General features: G+C 39.9%; 1 protein-coding gene across 1 annotated transcript in view; it reads right to left on the minus strand.

Moving 5' to 3' along the window:
- The window catches only part of LOC109912784 (TGF-beta receptor type-1), a 44,139-nt gene extending 18,587 nt beyond the window's left edge, over positions 1–25,552 (minus strand). Inside the window, exons 1-5 of the mRNA XM_020512223.1 lie at positions 25,426–25,552; positions 24,439–24,684; positions 15,433–15,663; positions 12,988–13,155; positions 1,073–1,229 (exon numbers count right to left, since the gene is read on the minus strand). Coding sequence (XP_020367812.1) covers positions 1,073–1,229; positions 12,988–13,155; positions 15,433–15,663; positions 24,439–24,684; positions 25,426–25,552 — 929 coding nt within the window. The remainder of the gene's footprint in view (positions 1–1,072; positions 1,230–12,987; positions 13,156–15,432; positions 15,664–24,438; positions 24,685–25,425) is intronic.
- Positions 25,553–26,281: the final 729 nt, after the last annotated feature.

Raw genomic sequence — 26,281 nt, forward strand, 5'->3', positions numbered from 1 at the left:
TCTGAAGAAGGGTCTAGGCCCGAAACGTCAGCCTTCCTGCTCCTCTGATGCTGCTTGGCCTGCTGTGTTCATCCAGCTCTACACTTTGTTATCTCAGATTCTCCAGCATCTGCAGTTCCTACTATCTCTATATATAGTGATTGTCTGATTGGCACACCCTTTCTATCACCTTCAACATTCTGTACCAATGCACGGGAGCAGCACAGCACCATCTACAAGATGTACTGTAATAACTCCTCCAATAACACCTTCTGATCCCACTATCTCAACCACTTAGAAGCAAAAGAGCATCAGGTGCATGGAAACAACTTCCTCTCCAAGCCATGTACTATCCTGACATGGAACTATGATCATCATTCCTTCACTATCACTCAGTGTAAATCCTCAAGATGCCTTCCTAACAGCACTGTGGGTGTCTCTACACCCAAAAGACTGCAACAGTTCAGAGGCAGATCACCACTAACTTCTGCAAGAATTAGAGGTTAGCAATAAATGCTGGCCTGGCCAGCCATGCACAATCCCATTAATGAATTTTAAAAATACTTTAGCATTCACAATGCAGAGTGTGGCAACAGTGGCCCAGTGTGGCGGCAGCAGTCGAACCATGTGGAAGCTCCCTGTGCCGGTCTGCTGCAGAGAGCACTTGGAGAGAGATTGTAATGTTTGCCTTTTTAAGTTTGCTTCTTGTTATTCCGACCTATGGTTATACTGTGTATACATGTAACGTAACTTTTTTCTTCTTTTCTCTATTCTGTAACTAAGGGTTGTACCTGGGTACTCTGTACCTAAGGTGGCACCGTGTGTTGGTGACATTGTTACACTGTGACTAACCTTGTAACTGAAGAAGCTGTAACTAGGTACCTTTGTACCTAAGATGGTGCTATAAGTGGTGACTTATCAACTTTTCACAGTACTCGTACATGTGACAATAAAGCCAATTCAATTCAAATATTGCAATACAGCACCTTCGATTCATGCAAGTAATGGAGAATCTTTAATCTAAAGATTTACAAAGCTAATCCCATAAACAAAAACAATTCTGAAAATTATACAGAATGATATTAAACAATACCTCTTGGTTCCCACTCTGCAACTAGATGAAATGTTGATGATATCTGTTGTTTTATCATGTCGTTTTGCCAAACCAAAATCAGCAATGACACATGTTCCATTATTTCTTACAAGAATATTTTTTGATTTGAGGTCACAGTGTGCAATAGCAGGTTTACCTGTTAGATGAATTATGATTAATTTAAAATTACTATCCCATCACTGATGCTTACATTGTCATTAATTTATATTAACAAGACACTTTGCAAGTCTGTGCTCTAGGAAGGGAGCTACATCAAACTCCAGCAAGCAGTATGTTGAAAGTTTTGAACCCATCTTTTTGTAAAACAGTGAGTAGTGAGCATCTAAATTTACAAAATGTAATAATATTAGGAAAGATTCCCTGTCTACAGCACAGATTTAAACATTAATACACAAAGTTTTAAAGGTAATAATGTTGCAGCAGCAATACATTTTTTTTTGCTTGGTGAACATAATGTTTATTAAAGGAAGGCATGACACTGCAAAAAAAAAGACACCTTTCAATTTCTTTCAAATGCTCACAAAACTCACATTTACACAAAGCAAGTAACACCTCCATACTTGTACCCCAATTTCCTTAGAACAACGTGAGATAGAAGTGTGACATTTCTATACTTCCCACATCTTTTTATCTTCCTTGAAGGAAACTGACAATTTAGTTTTGAAATTATTTGTTGTTGTGTTCTTTAAAATGCTATTGAATAGACTATTCAGATATTTCCATTGAATTCCTGTTATCAGGAGACTTTGATTCCATCACTGGTTTCAGAATGAGTCCTAAGCTGAAGGCTACTCTGCTAACTCAGTCTTAAATGTTAGATCATTCTTATAACTAACTAAATAACCCTTCTGTTCTCTCAGATTTATATACAGAATGAAAAATATAACCTTTGGGAAACATTTTAAGTCAAGGAAAGCCCACTGACATTTTGGAACGTGCTATGAGCTCCAAAGTGGCAATTAAATCAAGGAGGAGGAAACATAAAAGTAGAAGGTTCTTTGATATTAAAAAGTTAAAATAAATGACTCAATGTAAAAATGTTAAAATATAATAAATGAATCATTGAACAGTCACAGCACAGAAGGAAGTTATTCAGTTGGCAAATCTGTGCAAAATCTCTGCAAAAACAAAGCAGCCAGTCCAAAACATTCAGCCTTTTCTCCAGAGCTCCACAAACGTTGTTCCTTCAGGTACTTATTCGGTATCCCTTTGAAAGCCATGTCTGAATCTGCATCTGCATCCACTATCCTTACAGACAGTACCTTCCACACCAAAACCGCTTCCATTAGAATTCTTTGAGGATATAACAACTAGCATGGACAAACAGGATGCAAAAGATATCATAGATCATAGAATCCCTACATTGTGGAAACAGGCCCTTCAGCCCAACAAGCCCACACTGACCCCTCAGAGCATCCCACGCAGACACATCCCCCTATAACCCACACATCCCTGAACACTATGGGCAATTTTAGCATGGCCAATCCACCGAGCCTGCACATCTTTGGACTGTGGGAGGAAGCTGGAGCACCTGGAGGAAACCCACGCAGACATGGGGAGAATTTGCAAACTCCACACAGACAGTCACGCAAGGGTGGAATCGAACCTGGGTCCCTGGTGCTAACCATTGAGCCACTGTGCAGCCCCTTTATTCCATTAAGTGGTACATTAAAATTAAAACAGAAGAATTCATGGTTTTGGGAGTAAATTTTTGTCACTATTTCATGGATGGGAGCATAAATGAGAACTGCATTTGTTATTCAACTCCAGTTGCTCTTGAGAAAGATGGTCAGCTATTTCCTTGAACCAATGCAGTCAAGTAGTGTCAGTACATCAAAAATACTGTTAGGAAGGAAGTTCCAGGATTTTGTCCCAGTGACAGTGAATGAATGACAATATAGTTCCAAGAGACAATGATTAATGGAATAAAGGGGAATTGCAGGTGATAGCGATCACAGGTTTAAAATGGGCTCCCAAAGTGGCCTTTGTGAATTGCTGCAGTGCAACTTATAGATATCACACACTGCTGCCACTGTGCACCGGTGTGGAGGGAATGGGGAGGCAATGGCCTAGTGGTATTATCGCTGGACTGTTAATCCAGAGACTCAGATAATGTTCTGGGGACCCAGGTTCGAATCCTGCCATGGCAGAATCTGAATTCAAAAAATATCTGGAACTAAGAGTCTAATGATGACCATGAATCCATTGTCAATTGTTGGGGAAAAGCCCACCTGGTTCACTAATGTCCCTTAGGAAACTGCCATCCTTACCTGGTCTGGCCTACATGTGACTCCAGACCCACAGCAATGTGGTTGCCTCCAGGCAATTAGGGATGGGCAATGAATGCTGCTTAGCCAGCAACATCCTCATCCCATGGGTGAATAAAGGAAAAAAAAATGAATATTAAGGTGATAGATGGGGTGCTGATCAGTGTCAGAGGTCATAGGAACTGCTGATGCTGGAGAATCTGAGATAACAAGGTGTAGAGCTGGATGAACATAGCAGGCCGAGGAGCAGGAAAGCAGATGTTTTGGGTCTAGACCCTTCTTCAGATTTTTCTAATAATGACCATGAATCCATTGTTGATTGTTGGAAAAACCCGCCTGGTTCACTAATGTCCTTTAGGGAAGGAAACTGCCATCCTTACCTGGTCTGGCCTATATCTGACTCCAGACCGACAGCAATGTGGTTGCCTCTGAACTGCCCTCTGGGCAATTAGGGATGGGCAATAAATGCTGCCTAGCCAGCGATGCCCGCATCCTGTTGATTAAAAAAGAATAAAGGAATTCAACTCTTTGTCCATGTTTGGATGAAGGCTATAACCAGGCCAGGAGTTGAGTGGCACCAGCAGAACCCAAACTGAGCATTGGTGTGCTGCTTATTTCAGTATAAGTGCTTCTTCATTATTAGTAACACCTTTTATTACTTGTTCATGCTCGAGAGTAGACCATTAGCCTAGTGTTTGGCCAGATTAGATTTGTGCTCTTTTTGCAGAGAGTACATGCATGACAAACTTTCCACATTCTTGTGTAGATGTCAACGTTTAGTTGTACCAGAGCAGTTTTGTTAAGCTAACAACTGCTCCAGAATTAAAGGTTTTCAGGACTGCTCAAATAAAAGCAAAATACTGCAGATACTGGAAATGTGAAACAAACACAAAAAATGCTGGAGAAGCTCAGCAAGTCTAAAAGCATCTATGAAGAGAGAAACAGAGTGAATATTTTGAGTCCAATTCTGAAGAAAGTCATGCTGAATTCATAATGTTAAGTCTGTTTCTCTCTCCAAAAATGCTGCCAGCTCTGCTGAGTCTTTCCAGCAATTTCTGTTTGTTTCAATACTACTGATGCATTACTTTCAGAGCCCATGGCCTTTGCCATTTTTCGATAACGCAAATTGGTTCAAGATTAACATGGTTGATATTTCAGACCTACAGAGGAAGCCAAGATGAATCATCCACTCTGGTTGAAGATGGATGCAAGTGTTTCAGCCTTGTCTACAGCACTGAAGTGCTGGGCTTCCTCAAGGATATTTGTGGAATGGTCTCCTCTGTTAGTTATTTAATTGTCCATCACAAATAACAACTAGCTGCAGCAGGGCTGCAGACCTTACACCTGACCAGTCGATGGTTAATTGCATAGATGTGTCTATAATATGCTGCTTCTGTTGTTTGGCATACAGGTAGGCCTCCTGCACCAGATTACCACCTCATTTTTGGGCATGTGGTGCTTCTTATTTCCCGTTATCAATATTCTGAGGATTACCATTGTTCGGAAACTGAGCAGAATTATCCGTATAAATACAGCAGCTACAAGAGCAGATCACATGCTAGAAATTCTGCAATGAGTAACTCACGTCTGGACTCCAAAGATCCTGTCCATCATCTACAAGGCCCATGTCAGGAGTGTGATGGAATATTCCCTATTTGCCTGGCTCACTGCAGCTCCAACAACACTTAAGAAGCTTGACATCATCCAGGGCAAAGCTGACCAAAAGACTGGAACCTTGTTCATTAACTTCCCCTCCTTCCACCACCAACACACAGTCACAGCATTGTGTACCATCTACTAGAAGCACAGCAGAAATTCACCAATGCACCTTAAACAGCAACTTCCAAAACCATGATCCATGGAGGAAAAGAGCAGCAGATACTTGGGAACACAAATTCTCTCCAAGCCACTCACTATCCTGACTTGGAAATAATACGACATTCCTTCAGTGTTACTGAATAAAAATCCTGGAACTCCCTCCCTTACAGCATTGTGGTTGTATCTTGCATCTTGTAGATGATGCTTACTTCTGCCACGGTGCATCGGTGGTGGCAGAAGTAAATGTTGATGATATTGAATGGAGTGCCAAGCAAGCCGGCTGCTTTCTCTTTGACGGTGTAAAGCTACTTGCACATTGTGGGAGCTGCAATCGTCCAGGCAACTGGGGAGTATTTGATCACAGTCTTGATTGTACCTTAAAGGTGGTGAACAGGATTTTAGGAGACATGAGGTGAGTAGCCCAGCCTGTGACCTGCTCTTCAAGACTGTCTATTTGCTGGTCTAATTCAGTTTCTAGTCTATGGTAAACCTCAAGATGCTAATAGTGTAGAATTCAGCAATGGTAACTCCACTCAACAGCAAGGGCAATGGTTAACTTCTGCCTTATTGGTGATGTTCATTGTCTGGCACTTATGTAGGGCAAAGGTTGCTTGTCACTTATCAGCCGAAGCCTAGATGTTGTCCGTTTTGCTGCATTTGTACATGAACTGTTTCTGTACCTGTGGAGTTATGAGTGGTGCTTAACATTGTGTAATCAGTGAACATCCCCACTTCTGACCTGATTAATGAAAAGTCATGATGAAGCAACTGAAGATTTTTGGGCCTGGGATACAAGCCTGGATCTCCTGCAGTGATTTCTTTTGACTGAGATGATTGACCTATCATCCTTTGTGTTAGGAATGCATTCAACAAGTGAAGAGATTTCCCCCTGATATCCACAGACTTTGTTTTTGCTGGAATTCCTTGATGCCATTCTCAGTCAAATGCTGCCTGACATTCTGGTTACCCTTACTTCCCTTTGCAGTTCAGTTCTTTTGACCACATTTGGACTAAGGCCCTAATGAGACCAGGAGTTCTGTAGCACTGAAGGAACTTAAACAGAGTGTCAGTGAGCAGGTTATTGTTGAGATAGTGCTGCCTGACAGTATGGTCAAAGACCACTTCCATTCTTTGCTAATGGTTGAAAGTAGACTGACAGGCATAATTAAGCCAAGCAGCATCATCGGAGCAGAAAGGCTGACGTTTCGGGCCTAGATTCTGATGACGGGTCTAGGCCCAAAACGTCAGCCTCTCTGCTCCTATGATGCTGCTTGGCCTGCTGTGTTCATCCAGCCCTGCACCTTGTTGTCTCGGATTCTCCAGCATCTGCAGTTCCTACTATTTCTGACAGGCGTAATTGGCTGGGTAGATTTTGTTTTCACTTTTGCATTCAGGATATACTTTGGCAATTTTGCATGTTGTGGATAGGAGTTATTTTGTAACTGTACTGGAACAGCCTGGCTGCACATCATCAGCATAATTGTTGGAACGTTGTCAGGGCCAACAGCTTTTACACTATCCAGTGTATTCAGCCATTTCCTGATATTGCACAGAATGAATCGAATTAGCAGAAAGCTTACATCTAGCTGCTGGGAACCTCTTAAGCAGCGTTCTATCTAGTTTTCTTTCCACCTGAGTGGGCCACATGTGCAGATTAGAGGGAGGGCAAGGTGGATTGTCAACTTGGCAGTTCTAGTTATAAATGTTTGCAAATACTTCAGCCCTGCCTTCTGCACTGACATCCTGGGTTCTCCCATCATCAAGGATGGATACATTTGTGGAGACCTCATCTCCAATGAGTGTTTTCTAGTTGTTTAATTTCTTCATTGCAAGTGGCATGACTGCTGAACTTGAATCTGACCCATAGATTGTGGATCAGCTAGCTTTGTCTATGGCATGCTCTTTGCGCTGTCTGGCATACAAATATTCCTCTGCTGTAGCTTCAGCAGATTGCCACCTTATTTTTATGCACACCTGTTGAGGCTCCTGGATTGCCTTCCGCACTCTTCACTGAACCAGGGTTGATCTTGTGTATTGGTGATAATGGTCAACTGGGGTAAATACCAAACCATGAGTTTACAGATCGTGGCTGAATACAATTCTGCTGCTATTGATAGACCACAGCACCTGACAGATACTCTGTTAAAATGCTAGATGATTTGAAACCTATCCCATTCACCACAGTGGTAGTGCCACACAATACTGTGTCGAGTATTGTAAGGATCACAAACATTTTATTTGTCTGTTTTTGATTGTGGACTGAAATTTGGTAAGAGGACTATTTTAAAAATCAAGGGTTGTAGAAAGGAATGTTGCACTTTTAATAGCAGACTATTGACACTCATTGTCAGTGCTGTTTCATTGCGTTTTCTTCAAGTAGCGGGGGAAGGTTACAGCAGACAAACTGAAGCTAGCAGATACGTCTGCCCTTGGGAGATTTGGACAGCAACAAGTAGCTCATTGAGTGGTGACAAGTTATCAATGACAAAGGTCTCCTGCCGGCAATGACTGTGTGATTGTGACTCCCAGGTAGCTGAGCAGCTTGTGGGTGTGAATAATCAGGTCAAAAGACCTTGGACCTCCAGAAAGGGAGGTAAAAATGTATGTGTCTCTTTAGTAAAAATGTATCCCGATTCGAAGAAAGCCAATTTATTCTCCCTCACCAGTTGTTATAAGCTGTTGCTTATAAGTTGTCTTTATAAGTTGTGAGCCAGTCTCTCTCTGTGCCTCCTGCAAGCAAGTGGAAGTACTTAGATAAGAGAGAGCAAGGAGCAGCAAGTCCTGGCAAGCCAAAGTGAATACCTGCATGAACCAGCATTACTGGAATCTTTGGATTGCCTTCTCAGGTTTTCCTCCACACATAAAACCAATATTTTTGTTTTGTCTGTGAGTATGTGTCTGTATCTATGTGTAAGTAGAGAGAGTTGATAAGAGGGATGGAGTTTTAACTAGTGGAGATATATGTCGACGGTCTGTATTTGTCTAACTGTAGCTATAATCTATTTATTTGTGATAAATAGTCATTTTCATTCAGTATGGAAACATTGCTTGTGCTTTCTATTAAACTAAGTCTTAAAACTCAGGTAAATTGAGGAATTTTGTTTAGCCCCTTTAGCACCTGCAAGGGGCTGAGAATGCAAAAGTGAGACAGACAGAGAGAGAGAGAGCAAGAAGCATGAGCAAGAAAGAGAGAGAGAGAAAGAGAAAGAGAGAGCGAGAGCAACAGTGAGCAAGCAAGAGTGAGAGTAAGAGAATGAACGAGATGCAGGTTTCCTTGCCCATATTTGATTTTATGGAATCCAGGGTCAATATTGAGGACTCCCAACAAAATCTCTTCCACATTGTATACGACTGTGTCTCTACATCTGCACAACTGTCCTGCTATTGGGATGTGACATTGAGAAATTCTGACAGTGGTGTCTGGAATGTTCCAAAGGTGATTCCATGAGAATGACTGTGTCAGGTTATTGCAGAAATGATCTATGATTCCGCTCTCTTAATTTTGACCTAGCCCCGAGATGTTAGCAAGGAGGACTTTACAAGGTTGACAGGGGCAGTGTGTACTGTTGATGTTTCCAGTGTCTTAGCAAATTCTGAATGGTCTGTACAGTTTTCTTTTATCAGATGATTTAATGGCCAGAAACAATTGAATGCATACAAGGTCACTTCAGAGTCAACCACGTTACCATGAGTCTGGAGTCATATGTAGGCCAGGGTAAGTGAGGATGGCAGATTTTTCCTTCCTTAAAAGATATTAACAATTCAAATTAATTTTTACAAATTGGTAGGTTTCATGGCCACATTTACAATAGCTTTTAATTTTAAATTTTGGAAATTGAACTCAAACTTCACCATCTGATGTGTTGGGATTCAAAGCTATATCCCCTTAAGTATTGATGTTACTTTAGTGAACAATCCTATGGTTCAATAGTCTGATCAGAACAGCTACACTGAATGCTCGTTCTGAACAGATAATTAACAGGCCTCACAAACATACCGTTATGACCTCCTCAGAACACCGACACGGAATACGTCCGATAGTGTACTCTTCGTTATCCAGTACCTCCTAGGAGCAGAGAAACTACGTCATGTTCTTCGCAGCCTTCAACACATTATTGATGACGATAAGCACATTGCCAATATCTTCCAAATGCCTCCACATATTCCCTTCAAACAACCGCCCAACCTTAAACAGACCATCGTTTGCAACAAACTACCGAGCCTTCAGGACAACATCGGCCACAACACTATACAAGCCTGTCATGGCAACCTCTGCAAGACATGTCAGATCTTTGACATGGACACTATCACATCTGGGAACACCACCCATCATGTGCACAGCAGATACTCATGTGACTCGGCCAATGTTGTCTATCTCATATGCTGCAGGCAAGGATACCCCAGGGCATGGTACATTGGTGAGACCATGCAGACGCTACGACAATGGATGAATGGACACTGCACAACAATCGCCAGATTGGGATGTTCCCTCCCAGTGGGGGAACACTTCAGCGGTCAAGGACATTTGGCCTGGGATCTTCGGGTAAACGTCCTCCAAGACGGGCTTCAGGCTACACAACAACGCAGAGTCACTGAGCAGATGCTGATAGCCAAGTTCAGTACCCATGAAGACGGCCTCAACCGGGATCTTGGGTTCATGTCACACTACAGGCGACCCCACCACACTATACACTCTCACACACTCATTCACACACACTCTCACACAGATACTCTCTCATATACACACTGCCTATCAAGTGCACACACACACACACACACACACACACACTCTCCCACGCGCACACACTCACCCACGCATACACATTCACACACACTCTTTCTCTCTCTCCCCACATGTGATGGTGGTGTCCATGTTGATGATCTGATATGTCTTGCAGAGGTTGCCATAACAGGGTTATATATAGTGTTGTGGTCAATGTTGTCCTGAAAGCTGGGTAGTTTGCTGTGAACAATGGTCTATTTGAAGGTTGTTTGAAGGCAAGAAGTGGAGGCATGAGGAACATCATGGCGAGGTGCTCATCATCATCGATAATGTGTTGAAGGCTGCAAAGAACACTCTCTCTCTCCCTCACACACACACACTCTCTCCCCCTGACACGCGCACACACACGGATACACATGCGTGCACACACACATGCACACACATCCATTTTCCCTCATTCTCACACACACACACACAACACACACACACACACACACACATACAAGTGAATCTATGATATGAATTTATATTTGCAGATACATTCTATTTTGTTCAAAAAGCACACAATTTATAGACAGTCAGTCAATGTGGCGTTTGATAAATTACTACTTTAGAAATAAAACCAGTCTGACTCCAAAGCAAAACACAAACAGATTCTAAACAAGGCCCCACACCTAACATGCGTTGTCTGCCCTAAAATGTCATCTCTTCTTTACACTGATAAGACCTTTAGTTCTCTCAGGACAGTGCCTTCAATGGAATTCGGGGATTTACATATACATATTAATCAATTAAAACCTTCTAACTGATTAAAGATTTAACAGCATCTTAGGTTTGTTTAATACATCCTCATCAGTGATGTGGCCCTTTGATCTTTTATTTATAAAATCTGTCTGATACTATCTCTGTCACTAACACCTGAAGAAGTAATACCGCTCTGAAAGCTTGTGTTTTCAAAAAAACCTGTTGGACTATAACTTAGTTTTAGACATAAATAGAGAATAAAGAAACATCTGTAAGTTAGTTTGGCTGGCAAGAGTTTGAATGTTTCTTTTGATGATGAAGCATTTCAAGGAGAAAATACATGAGATAAGAGAAGATGATGACGATAAAGTCTGTTTAGACAAGGACAGAAGTTGTTTATGAGGACTCGTGAAACTGATGGCTAGCACATGGATAACATTAAGGTGAGCTTTTATTTGATTTAGGTAAAGAATTCAACATTTGTTTGTGGCAGTTGTAATGAAGGAAATCTTTCTAGAACGATAAAGTCCTATCAATCATCCAATCAGGTCCACCCCTGAAAAATGGTTTCAAATAAGATTTTGGGGAATCTCAGTGCAGTAGACAGTAGACAGAAATATTGAAGGGTAAATTCATGCTAGGATTCTTGAATTGTTTGCCAAGATTTTAAAAATATGACACAGAAAGAAAAGGTATGAAAGATCCTTTTGCCTGTACATCTTATAGACTGATTGATGGAACATTTCAGAGGAAGCACTTAAAATCTTCATTGAAAGTTGTCTACTGGTTATCTAGTGTTAATATTTCACAGTTATAATGATCTGTGAGCAGGGTCCCTTATCTAAGGAAAAATATATTGGCATTGGAGGCAATCTGGAGAAGGTTAACTAGCCTGATCCCGGATATAGAGGAACTGTTTTATGAGAAGCAGCTAAGTAGGTTGAGTCTATGCGCATTGGAGTTTAGAAGAATGAAAAACAACCTTATTGAAACATACAATGTTCGTAGGGGACTTGACAATATAGATGCCAAAAGGTTGTTTCCCCAAGTGGGACAGTCTAAGGCAAGAGGACATGATCATAGAATAAGTGATTGCACATTTAAGACAGAGATAAGGAGGAATTTCTTCTCTCAGAGGGTAGTGAATCTGTGGAACTCTTTACTGAAGAGGCTGTCTAGGCTGGATCATTAAAAATATTCAAGGCTGAGACAGGCAGATTTTTAATCAGAAAGGGAATCAAGATTTATGAAGAAAAGGGAGGAAAATGAAGTTGAGGATAAGCAGATTAGCCATGATCCCATTGAATGGTGAAGCAGACTCAATGGGCCAAATCACCTACATTTGCTCCTATGTCTTATTATTTAATGGACTAATAATTTTTGAATGCAATATTGTTGTTTATTTCACACTCACAGTATGTAGGATGATTCAGGGGAATGGAATTGTAGGAAGGTAACATTGTTCCTACAACGTCAAGAAGGCAGAAGCAAGTTGAGTTAAGCAAAACCTACAGGATTCTATCCAGTGCACAAAATAATGTTAACTATCCCTATATTTTGTGCTTGCTGTGGTGATTACAGAATTAGCTGACCTAGAGAGACTATTACTTCTGGGTACCTGTTGACAAATCTTTAAAACCATTAGTCATCAGTATTGTGTAAAGGCTTTAGGAATCTGAAGCAATCTTGCAATGGTGTCACAAAGCTGCTCCTCACTATTAATAAATAGCTGAAGAGAGAAACACACAGGTAAGACAGGAGCTTGAAGTCTAGCCACATGAATGTTAGAAACACATACAGAGTCTCATGTGGTGAAGACCAACCTGCATTAAGTGACAGAATTTATGGAACAGTCTTTCTAATAATTTAACAGTAATATTGGTATTTCTCTGAATATCATGTATTTAATATTTTGTCTTAGTATGTAATGTAATAAACAATGTTAAGAAGAAGCCCAAGCCTGAAGTTCTTGATCTCATCTTCTCCTCAACCAGTCTGGTTTCAACCCAGACTCAATAATGTGAGCATAAAACATACAACAAAATAACTCGTTGGGGTCAATTTAAAGTTTGCATCCATCACTGTCTTGCTTCATGTCAAGCATTTTATTTCAGAAAAAAATTCGGAAAAAGGCATTTCTCTCATTCTCAGTCTGTAACTTTCAACATATCTAACAATTTTAGAAAGGAAATGCAAGTGCTGGTAATTGAATCAATTTAACCAAAATAATAGTATTGTAAATGTTATTATTTAGTAAAGTTCGGTAACAGATACAGAGTTATGACAAACTATAAACATCCTTTCAACCATTTGATTAATTTGGGCTGAAAGCTATTTTTTACCTTGTGTGCCAATTATTTCCATATGGAGATGTGCTAGTCCACTAGCAATAGAGATGGCAAACTTCAGCATACCATCAACTGTCACAATGTATTTCTTTAGGTAGTCATACAGTGAACCATTCTCATGGTAATCGGACACAAGCCAAAGCTGAGTCCACATGCCAGTATCTGACAGGAAAGGAACATTTAACCAATATTATAATTATTAATACACAATATTTTATTTAAGAACTCATCATTTTAGAATCTATAATTAATGTACATTTTTTCTTAAATGTTCTTTTCAGTTACATTCATAACTATTCAACATTTAAATCATGGAGGGATTTCTTAAAAATTCGCTCAGAAAATTCTTATTTAACTAAAATATTACTTTCAGGGCCATCAAAATACACCTACAATTGGATTACTCTGTACCTGCGGAGAATAAATCCAATTTCAAACATGGTAAATAAATAATGACTGTTGAGATACAACATGGGTTTTTGAAAATAATAAAGGGAGAAGGGATAATATCAATTGTTCTGGTCTCTAAAATTGTAGTCTATTTCTGATAGTGAACCAGTTTGGTTATGCTACTCAAATCACCCCTGGATACTACACACTTTTTTGATTACTATATAGAATCAATGCGAGGAACAGCGTAGGTTTGATTTCTTTCAGCTTGTATTTCTAATCAACTCAAAATTTTAACCATCATGCAGTTGACAAAAACTTGGTTCCCTTTACCATTCTACTGTGAATTTCAAAGCCTGTACAAGTGCAAAAGTAGCTATCACAGGAAATCATTACTAGCACATGAAGAAAAATGCAGGTGAGCCACTTCCTACAGGACCACATACAGACTTACACAAGAACTTTCCTTTTCAATAATTTATCTGTTACAAGACAAAAATTAGTCAAAAATCAGTTGCAGATTTCAACTAGAATCAAAAATTCCACGATACCACTGTTCATTTGTTTTTATGATTCTAGCTTCAGCATTAAAACTCTGAAGGATGTTGCAATGAAGTAATCAAAGTAATAGCACACATGGTCAAAGATAGATGATGAGATACTTTGAATGCTATTTAAGAAATCACAAAGAAATTTAACCCATTACTTGGAATATGTTGTGACCTTGTGGACAACTACAGTCAGTTTAAATTGCTTCCCTTCTTGTGAATCTCTCCAGATCACTCAGTTATAATCATTTAAATTGGAACAAAAGGAGAAATCTAGTGGATTTCAGAATTTCAATTAAGCTCAGAACTCACCTCTATTTGTTACTCTACTATTTTCATAATATCATTTTAAATTCTGATGTGCATAAGGAAAACAATAGCAAGTCAAATCAAATTCTACCTTATGTCTTCATTTACTTGTTCAAATATTGAACTGGATCCAAATTTCCTCTTAGAAAAACTAACAAGATTTAGAAATGTTTTCAAGGGGATTCAAGGACCTTGACTAAGAAGCCAGAAGGCTTGTTTGGTAAATAGAACACAAAGGATTACTCAATTTAAAAAAAAAAGATATTACAGGGAATATTATTGCTAGCGTTTGTCAGAGCTGTTGTACGAATAAAGAATCAGGCACAAAAACATGATGAACTGTATTTTCCAAGAAGTGGCAATGCCTTGCAGATTGCCAATCCACCACTTCATTGCTGACACAAAATTCTGCTCAGGCCTCCTTGAGAACTGCACAGTTGTACTTCCATTCTCAGTACTTTCACAGTGTAGAAATGGCAGAGAAAGGAATACCATATCCCCTTTTCACAGCAGTCAGTTACCATGTTCTGTACGTTAAATCACAGACTGAGGCGGAACTGGTCCTGGGGGGTGAGTGAGAGAGAGGCAGATGCAGATTGGGTCTGGAACGGGGAAAGAGGGAGGGCTGGAGAAGTGGAGAGCGGATCCGGAACCGGAGATCAGGTCCCGGGAGGTGAAGGGAAAGGTCAGATCCAGACTGGAAGAAGGAGGGGTTCAATTCCTGAAGGATTAGGTGCAGAGCACGGGAAAAGGTAAGTTTGCTACCTGGAAGGAGAGTGGGCGGAGCTATATGTGGAGTCGGTTGAAAAGTTACTTAGGGGTTAGGCTGGTGTTTAATCGTCTAACTCTGCCTAACTCTTAATTCCATCAGAACTCTCCAAATTGAATGGATACTTTCAGAATTTCAAGTATAGAAGAATTGCCCAGTGGAATCTTCAATTTCCCAGACATCAGAGTCTGCTACGATAGGAATTCCGTAGGAACCCCATGCATATCTCCCACCTACGCTGGAAAAACAACTATCTGGCCATAAGAAAATCTGGGCCAATTAGTAATGTAATAGACACCATGCAATCTTTATCCTTGATCGCATGCAATTGGAATAAGAAATTGATAAACAAATCTCATTAGTGTATTATTTATTTGAATGGATGTTTCCTTTTAAAAGTAATTGCTTTTGCATTTGAATTACCTTTAGTGTCAGCAGCAATGAAACCCAGGATATTTTCATGTTGTAGCATGCAAGTTTGATAGATTTCTACTTCTCTGAACCAGGACCACTCTTTAAACGAAGAGAAAATTTTTACTGCTACATCATCGCCATGCCACTTTCCGTGCCATACTTCACCAAACTGTCCTTTTCCCACAATTTCATGAAGAACAATTGTTCTGGCAATGGTCCTTTGGATAAGAAGTGGCAGGCCTGTCAATAAAGTATTACAGACTAAGTATGGAAACTTTGTTCAGTTTTGGCATTCATGAAAGGTTGCACAAAAATATTGCGTTTAAATTCTGAGGAGTAAAATCTTCAGCATACTTAATTATTTGATTTTTTTTTTAGAAAAACGTTTGTTGCATGTCCAACAATCACTGAAGAAAAATGCTTCAAGTACATAAAGCAGAAAATACTGAAAATATACAAAAAAGGCAGGTTTAAGTTGCATGTAGAAATCTTTTAGAGAGTAAGAGAATTAAAAGCACAGCAGGACTAAACAAAGCAGAAACTACAGGTTAATGTCAAAAATTACATGTAATATTACATAGGAGTAAAATATGATAAACTATGAAATGCAGAACTTTGATAATGTCACAAATTTTAATTAAATAGCTAGTGAAGTGTAAAATGCTGATGAGAAAAAATATTTCAGCAAGACAATTAAAGGGCTTCAAAATAATTAAAGTGAGTCAGAAGCTACAAAATTGTCAAAATGGAAAGGGAAAAAAAGTGAATTTGAAATAATTATATTTTCCTAAACTTTCTCTATCAGGGTCTGAAGTTTCTATAGAATTTCCCATTCTTCTTCTTGCACAAATCTTACTTTTCTCAGCTTACTTCATCTATAGTGTCTACTCTGATGACCTAATTTTCTGAAAAACATACCTAAGTATTCTTTCTCCTCTATTGAGGTCACTTAGTTCCTTTATCTGTCCAATTATAACTAGACAGCTTCAACTTTAAAACTGTCATCTTCATTTTCAATTCCCTTTAAGGCCTTGCACTCTCTCTGTCATTGTTAACTCATCTAGCTCTCTTCCTATCTGGGATATCTGCACTCTTGAATTCCAGGCTTCTGGGGGTCCCTGATTTCAATTGCTCCATTTGGAATTTGGTCCCCAAAGTCCTTTTCTTTCTTTTAAGTTGTTCATCATATACAAGCAAATAATCAAATGATTCCAAACATGAGATTTTATTTGCAGCCAGCAAAAATGAACATAAACAAATTGAATAGGTGATGGTAGTTCACCACCCACAATGCAAACCAATTGCTGGCATCGTGACCGACTACTAATTAACATTCCATGATTGTCTGCTGTACCCAGCTCTTATCCACTGGAAGCAGGCATCAGTCAGGTCCTGTATGGTTCATAGTGCCTGATGCAGCTGAGCTCTGTCCTGCACAATGCGGGCAAATAGATGGTCCAAATTTGGGTCGCTTGACCAGACTGGGAGGAGCTAATCTTTGTTCCAGTTCAATTTCTGTTAAGTGCTCAGTTTATGTAGCCAGCAGCAATATCTATTTACTTATACATTTTGCTTGATTGCTTACAAAGGACTCTTGAGCAACTCAGATATAATGTGACTAGCTATTAAGGGTCATGTGATGAACCTATTCAGTTTGTCAACTCTGAGCCTCTCTTCTGCTAAAGATGTCGTGTCAGCATCTTTCCTAAGTTGGTATCAGTAACTTAAATTAATGCCCATAAAAAGGATTGGTGACAACGAAGCTACCCAAAGCATCTCTGATGCTTCTGAGGGATATAAACACGACAGATTCCATGCTGGCAGAGCTAGTAAGCCACAACATACCAGTTGTTCTGGGCTAGTTCAAATGCGTATCAAGGTCACAATTCACTCAGCTGCACCAGGGCTTGTGCTTGATTTAAATGTAGGTGTGGCCTCAAAAATCATTAAATTCTCTTTTGGATAAAAATGGCCGACTAACCAGAGTTCTCCAAAAATCAGAACAGAACAGGGATCACCTGTATGCTATGTCATAGAAATATTTAAAATATTCAATAGAAGGAATTACTTTAAAATATATTCCAAATAAAAACCTTGATTCACATCATTTTGATCTTTCTTTTTTATTCATTCACAGCATGTGGCTATCGCTGGCTGGGCCAGCATTCGTTACCCATGCCGAATCAACCAGCGGGCAGTTAAAAGTCAACCACGTTGCTGTGGATCTGGAGTTACATGTAGGCCATACCAGGTAAGCAGGACAACATCCTTCCCTCAAGGACATTATTGAACCAGATGGGTTTGTCCTAACAATTGACTCATAATTCCAAATTTTTGTTTTTAGTTAAATTCAAATTCCACCATTTTCTGTGGCAAGATTTGAACCTGGATCCCAGAATACTATCCGGGTTATTGAATTAATAATCTAGCAATAATATCACTAGACCATAACACCGCCCCCCTCCCACCCCTCCATCCCCACTAGCTACTCCACCAGATAACAGTGCAAAAACATGAGTAAAGCCGGCAGTTTTGTTACCTCAGGAAGCTTGCGCTGGTTATATATTTCAAATCGCGCTTTGCTATAAATGGTTTTTCTTTTCAGCATTTGTTTTATGCCATTTCTATGATGTCATCATAAAGCAGTTTGAAGTGGTTTCTAGAAATGTGGGGTGCATTTTGCATGCTGGGGGCATGAGAGTGTCAGGGAGTTAACGGCCTTGTCCTAGAACATAAAAGTCAGAGGCAGGTATGCCTGCACATTGCCATCTTCTGGTTCAGGTATTTAATGGATGTTGGAGCATTCAATGGTTTGAGTTGGGCTTTTTAATCCCTTTGGAGAGTAAGTTGCACCTCCAAGAACTATTGGAATGTCAAGAAATTAGCTGCAGCTCTCTTGTCCCTGGAGTGCTCCTGGAAGTATGGCCAACGATGAGGACCAATGTACTTGGGGTTAGGGCTCTTGTTAGGTCAGGTTAGCAGGCTCCAAAAAGGTATGGAGGTGCACAAGGATTCACAGGATGGTGGGATGGCAGGAGGTGAGGGAGTTGTGGTGGGGCTGGGGAGAAACGAGGGGAAGGGAAGCACTGAGGGAGAAATACTTTGTCAGGGAGGTCTCAAGGGAGTATACCCTACTCTCTCCCAGGCCCAGCCTCAATGCCATCAGGTTTCACTTAGCAACCCAGACATATGCTACCAGCCTCCCTTACTATGGGAAGAATTCCACCTTAGGCAGGAAGAGTCCCTTAAGTGAGTATAGATTGACCACTTAAGGACCTCAATTGGCCAATGTATCAGTGTGTTGCCTGGCTTTTCCTCCTGCTGTAGGTATAATGCTGTTACCAGGCCCCCTAATATATGACACTTCCCCATTCTCTGCCTGCCTTCACTTCCTCTGGAGAGTCTAAAATTTGAGCTTGAACTCAAATGGCCTCAAATGGTGTGCAAGCTATTTATGATCTGTTTTCTTATTTCTATTACTATTTGACTTTTCCATCCATCTTTTTGTTTTCCTCAACGTACTCCATCTCCTGTTCTTTCTTTTCCTGATTACACTTTGAAATCATCACACTAAATCATCCTCTTTCTCAGTCCTTCCCCTGTATATTTCTAAATCTCATGGGTTAAAGGGATAAGGCTGGTGGTCCCATTGTGCTGTTAGCAGTATATATTTCCAGCAACCTGAAGTACACATTTTTTAAGGTAAAGCTTCAGGTACAGGTCTAAGTAATACATCATGGGACAAGTTGCCCCTCTCCAACATATTCTGGACTATCAAGCAATTTTGAAGAGCTGAACAACAAAATACGTGAAGCTGTTTTAATGTTCATGATGTTCTTATGGTCAGATAGATAATGAGTGAAAACAGTACAATGAATTTAATGTTCTTACTACTGGTCATGCTTCACTATCTGAATTGAAATCAGAAAGTAATTGGATTTCTTTGTGAGAGTATAGCATTTTAAAATGATGTTGTGGTGAAACAGCCTATACAGATCAATGTCAAGGGTATCACAGAATGTAGTTATGAGGTTTATGAAGGATTTTAAGTTATTTCCCTACACAAAACCCAATAAAATGAGTGATTTTAAAAATGAAGGTAATTGCTAGATAACAGTTAATTTGAGAAAACTCAAAAGGAAACAAAAGATAGAGATAACCCCAAAGTATATAATAACACATTGACCTACCAGAGTCTGATCCTACAGTCATATCTGTGATGTGATCCTTCAGTCTTTTACTTTCTGCAACAATGCTACAAACAGAATCCTTATCATTCTTCTTTTCTTTCACATAGGCACACAGTGCATGACTTTTGTAGGCAAAAGCCACTAATAGGGCCAAGCATAAGAAACTGACAAGTCCAGTTATTATAGCTGCTAGCGCTTTGGGTCCCCAGACTGATTTCCTGGGATGGTTTCCTACCAACAGAGAAAATTGAAAACACCATATGGCACATCTTTTAAATATACAATACATTAATTGTATCCTTTAAGATAAGAGTCATTCTTTCTCATGAAGAAAATGTCTCAGGTTAGATCCTATTTGCAATACATAATTTAGTCATAGAGTCATACAGCGCGGAAACAGACCCTTTGGTCCCACCAGTCCGTGCCAAACCTAATCCCAAACCAAACTAGTCCCACTTGCCTGCTCCTGGCCCATATCCCTCCAAACCTTTTCTATTCATATATCTATCCAAATATCTTTTAAACTTAATTGTACCCACATCCACCACTTCCTCAGGAAGTCCATTCCATACGTGAACCACCCTCTTGTGTAAAAAAAAATTGCCTCTTATGTCTTTTTAAAATCTCTCTCCTCTCACGTTAAAAATGTGTCCCCTAGTCTTGAAATTCCCATTTTAGGGAAAAGACGGCTACCGTCAACTCTATCTATACCTCTCAATATTTTATAAACTTCTATCAGGTCACCTCTCGACCTCCTACACTCCAGTGAAAAAAGTCCCAGCCTATCCGGCCTCGCCCTATAACTCAAACCTTCCATATCCGGCAACATCCTGGTAAATCTCTTTTGAACCCTCTCCAGCTTAATAATATCCTTCCTGTAACTGGGTGACCAGAACTGGACACAGTATTCCAGAAGAAGCCTCACCAATGTCCTGAACAACCTCAACATAACGTTCTTTGAAAAACTGGCCATTCTTCTTAAAACTATTCTATTCATCTCTGTGACTAACAACGGGGGAGGAGATTGTTCTACGTTCTTGTGACCGGGCATCAAATTTTCCTTATCGGTCCCATGAGCAACTACTCAAGGCCAAACCTTTCCAAGTAGTGGCAATCACATGCTGACTGCAACTCAATTCTTTCTATTTTTTAAGAAAAGAATAAAGCTCCACATTTCTGGCAGAGATTCCAGAACCAAAGATGTGGGATATTGGACTCTAAATGTCAACTCTATTTCCATACCTGCAGATGCTACTGACCTGCTAAGTTTCTCCAGCATTTCCTGATTTTATTTCAGATTTCCAGCATCAGCAGTATTTTGCTTCTATTTGGGAGTGGTAGTGCCCAGAATAAGGAAGATAAAAGACTGTTGTTTGAACTTAAGGTCCTGGACGGAGACTCCTGCTAATCATATTTTAAAATCTAAACTTTTTGGTGCCTGTGGCTACCTATAGACCAACCCAATGAAAACTGAAAGAACTGCAGATACTATAAATCAGAAACAAAAACAGAAGTTTCTGGAAAGGCTCAACAGGTCTGGCAGAATCTATGAAGAGAAATCAGAGTTAACATTTCCTCAGTAGACCAAGCCAGTTTTGTAAGGGGGACATCAAAATGATCCCCTGATCTGCGCATTGAATGAGCCTAATGCTTGTTTCAGTCACAGGTCCTGAATGTCTTTATTCATGTTTTTTTACCAGGATTATAATGGGTTCACTTCCAGTTTGTAATGGATAGCTGCTTCCTGCTCATCATATCCCAGGCTTAAGAACCTGTTTTGCCATATCTAAAAATTTTGAATTTTTACATTTATTTTTCTCTCACCATACAGTTCACATTTTTCAAAGCTAACCAGCCAGAAAATGAGCAGGTTGGACTTGATCTCAGGCCTTCTGGACCAGAGGCAGGGGCACTGCCGCACAACCCCTTTTATGTATTTGTATCCTTCATTTCAGAGTTCCGATAAAATCGGCATTTGATTGCCAATTATATGTATCTGGAAAAATGACTGCCATTGAAGAGTATATTTCAAATTCAGTACAGTCTAGAATTGTCAACTCCAATGTGATGTATTCTTAGAGATTTTATCACGTAATAGTGATCATTAACATTTAATCATGTGATACTACACTGAAAAAAGTGACCTTATTTCACAACAAATGAAGAACCAATTATAAATCAAAGAACACATGACAATAAAATGATTTAAAGGATAAGTAATAATTATAAGCACAAATCAAATACCATGGATTCAACCGAGATATCAATGCAAGTACAACAGTAATGATATTTTACAACAACAGATAGTTATAAAAAATAACTAAATGAATCACTTGGGATGTACAGAACTTGAGTTTTGTTCATAAAACAGGCATGCTGACACAGCATGGCAAAGGCAAGAATGCCAAAGTGCAAAGGTAGCAACAACATATGTTATGAGGAAAAAGTACTGATTGGCTAAGGTTTTAAAGGGAAATTGCACCAGACAACTGCTGGCCCTATAAAAATCATTACAATCTGACCAGGGCTAGACAGGTAAATGAAGAAAGGATGTTCCTGATGGCTGGGGAGTCAAAAACCAGGGGTCACAGTTTAAGTAGCTGGGATAGGCCATTCAGAACTGCAATACGGATGGATTTCTTCACCCAGAGAGTGGTGAACCAGTGGAATTTGGCCACAGAAAGCAGTTGAGGCCAAAATGTTGATTAATTTCAAGAAGGAGTGGGATATAATTCATGGGGCTAAAGGGATCAAAGGGTAATGGGAGAAAGCAGGAACAGAGTACTGAATTGGATGATCAGCCATGATTGTATCGAATGGCACAGCAGGCTTGAAGGGCCGAATGGCCTATTCCTGCTTCTATTTTCTATGTTTCTATGTACTCCGCTCTTAATTTTGTTTGATTCAAAACAAGATACAATGCATGGACTTGGTCATTTTTTCCTGCAGAGGACAGGTGTCTGCATGTGAATATATGTAGTTTAATTTTCTTCTTGTACTATCTCCCCAGAGACAGTCCAATCCACAGCACCATGATCTCTAGCACTGGTAGAGCAAGGAAGCAGGTCCCAAATGTACCCCAGGCAGAACTGTGATCAAATCCTCACTGATCCACAATGGTCAATCAGCCACTAAGCCAATCAGTCCCAAAGAGTCCAAGCTGTTGCGGTAGCATGCCCTTCATCATGCATGCTGTAGGCCAAAGCTATGGATGGTGTTGACAGAGGTTCCAACATTCTTTCCCGCACATGGCTGATTGGGAACATCTCCCAGCCTGACCACATACCATTGGTATATGTTAGAAGAATCCACAAGTTGATACTCAATTTGTGTGTCTGCACTTGAAAACCCCTTCCTTGACCTTGAAGTCCAGGAGTAGGATCTGAAATGCAGGGGCAGGGACACTACCCATTGCACTACAACACTTTACCTATCTTTTAGCAAGCATAGGTAAGCCATTTATTGAGCCTGACTGATCATTTTAAATTGATCATTAGTGTAATTCCTAGCACAATCAACTTTGTTCACCAAAGTGTTCAATTGTGAATCACAACCGTAATCAACCAGTTAATGCTTGCAAAACTCAGAAAATAATACCCAATGTTAGATACGTATCCATGATGCATATGTGTCAAAGCATAATCTGAAAGATCTTGATTTTCAAAACATATCCTTCAAGCACAAAAACAGAAATTGCTGGAGAAACTCAGCAGATCTCACAGTATCTTGTGGAGAGAAAGCAGAGTTAACATTTCAGGTCCAGTGGCCCCTCTTCAGAATAGCTTCTTTCAGTACTTTGACTAATTGGAATAAAATGTTCAACATAGAAATATTTCACCTTTTTCTGGTGTCAATCACCTCAAACAACCATGTTAATCCCCATTGTAACCTCACCTCACTTCACCAAACACCTTAATTTTAGCACAAAGAATGAATATTTTGGTTTCCAATTAGAAAAATGTCTGAGCATCTGCACCTGAAAGGCATGATTCTCCAACATCTGTGAAAATATCTTTTTTCTTGGAAGTTCCCAGTTTTAGCTATTCACTATCCCAGAGTTCAACTTGGTTACTGACTCCATTTTGAGGACACTCTGAAAGTAATTTCTGGATATTTTGCTTTTCCAGACCAACTTAATTGAATAACAATTAAATTCTACCTGCTCCTCGAGCCAAAGCACCCCCTCTCACAGATTATCCCTCTTCCTCAACATCTCTTTGGAAAAGAAACCAATAACTCTTTGCATTTAAAGGTATTTAGTGCAAGCCAACATGGAATATAATAATTTATGACAATTGATCATGGAAGACAGCTTGCAAAGTTTCAGAGAGTAGTTGTTCTCTATTACCATTAGCACTTCCTTTGGCTTTAGCTCTGGTACTCCTTTACCATCTGTGCCACTTGTTCCTTTTTCCTTTCCTTACCAACACCCTGACACCCCAATATCGCCCCACCCCCATCCCAGTCCACATTTATCTATAGCATAAAAGCCATCTATTTTCCAGCCCCCTTCAGCTACAAAGAAGAATCATTCTGGACTTGAAGCTTTAACTCTGTTTATCTCTCCACAGATGCTGCCAGACCTGTTGATTTTCTCCAGCACTTTCTGTTTTTGTTTCAGATCACCAGCATCCGCAATACTTTGTTTTTATTGCTGTAACATAATATTCATTACCATCTGTTTCCAATTACAACCAAAACATTTAGATTTGTTTTCTGATGTTTGGTAACAAAAGACTTTTCAAGTCATGTTAATTAACATTTCTGCGGAATTATTTTTTAATTCTGTACCAAGATGCAATAACATAGACGCATGCATTCTTACCTTTAGGTTGTGCTAGGTCTACATCAGCACTGTTACAGTAGTCTGTGTCACAACAGGTGGTTTTGGACACATTTTTCATACTGGCACAGACGAAGGGGTTCCCTGGCGGAATCATTTGCTGGCGATGCACACAACTCTTCCACTGTTTTACTGCTCCATTGGTAAGAAAGGCAGAAGCCAAGCAAACACCATCTGTTTCACATGTGTTATTTTTATATATACAATTGATGCACAAACATTTCAGGCCTAGAGAAATGAAAATGAATCAGTGTTAGAATGTGAAAACTTAAAGAAGGTGAAAGAAAAAGGGAAAAGTGCAAAAGGGAGAGGGGGGAGAAGAGACAAAAAAAGGCATCTTGTGACAAAATTCAGACAAGTTAAGCTTCAAATGGGAATGACTGTCTTTAATCCTGAACTGGAGATGATCACGGCACACAGAAGTAAAAGGAAAATTAACTCTACACATATAAAAGCAGCCACTGTCCCTCATGGCCCTTTATCAGCACATCCTTCATCTTGGCAACACTAACAGAATCTTTTGAACCATTGAACAACGTGAGCATTGGGCGAAAAGTGGGAAATCACTTGAAATCAGCAGTAAGGAGTTTCCTGCGTTGAGAGCAAAAAGTTCAATTTTTCAACCAAGTATTGAACAAGTTGAGATTTATGTTTGTGACCAGAGAAAGGCCTACTTGCCTGCATTAATATTATGTCATTTAGCCTCAATGATATGTATTTTCTCATTCTCCCACCCACTAAATAGAAACTAGACAGTGACAATTCCTGACATGAAAGTCAGAACAGCAACTTGGTGACTTCAGTTTGCCTTTTTCACCTCTGGCCTTCCAGGCACCAACAACTCAGGGCATGCTGCATGGGCAGCAACCAAAAATGCACAAGATTGCTCAGTCCCTGTCAGTATCCTTGACATGGCTGAGTCAATTGACAGGAACCAAGGAGGGCAGCTGCAGACAGCCCACACCTTACCAGTGTACAACTGGCCTTTAAAGCTGGCATCACCCTCAGGATCCTTGGAGTTCCCAGCAGTGGCCGGCAATTTCACCTGTGTTGAGGAGCAGAATACAAGTAGCGAGCCAAGGTGTGAGGTACACATAGATAATGAGATGAGTCTGTGAAGATATCGTGAGGTTTCATCGAGAGAAACCCTCACTGAAACTCACTAAAACTGACAAGTAGTTGATTTCAGCCCTACCTATAATGAGTTCCATGGTGTTGTTGACAAGCATTTTGGATATGAAAGGTGATGAAAGTCCTCTCCCTGATGATGACAACTCTCATCACTTTCATGTTGTCCAGTGTCACTGTTTTATTGTCACTGCTTTGTTACGTAGTTGAGTTTCAGAATCTTTTGTTTCCTAAAAGTATGCTGCTCAAGTCCATGGTCTTTTAATACATGCATTCTATATTTATGCATGTTTCATCTATATACAAGCTTTGCTCCCTTTCCGGATCTCCTGAACTGCTCACATGACATCATGTTCTGATGTTAGCCCCAGCTGTGTACAATCCAATTCAAGAATGTGCATCATTATACTCTTCAGCTGCAGAGCTGAGAAGTTGTTCTCCTTTGCCGGTGTAGACTCAAATGTTGTGCATAGAAAAGACATTCCTGCTCGTTCTCAACCAAACAGCATACATAAAACTACAGATACTGTTGTATAAGGGCACAAGGATCTAATGGGGCTAATATTCAGGAGTGCCTTAAGCACCATTCACAATGATAATGTTTTATAGACTTGAGGAGAGAACAGCTTAGAGTCTTGGAGAAGTAAAATCCAACATCCAGGTCCTCCTCATAGACTTGGATTGTGTCAAGCTTCTT

This window comes from Rhincodon typus, chromosome 7 (assembly GCF_021869965.1).
Source record: "Rhincodon typus isolate 14 chromosome 7, sRhiTyp1.1, whole genome shotgun sequence".
Taxonomy (NCBI): Eukaryota; Metazoa; Chordata; class Chondrichthyes; order Orectolobiformes; family Rhincodontidae; genus Rhincodon; species Rhincodon typus.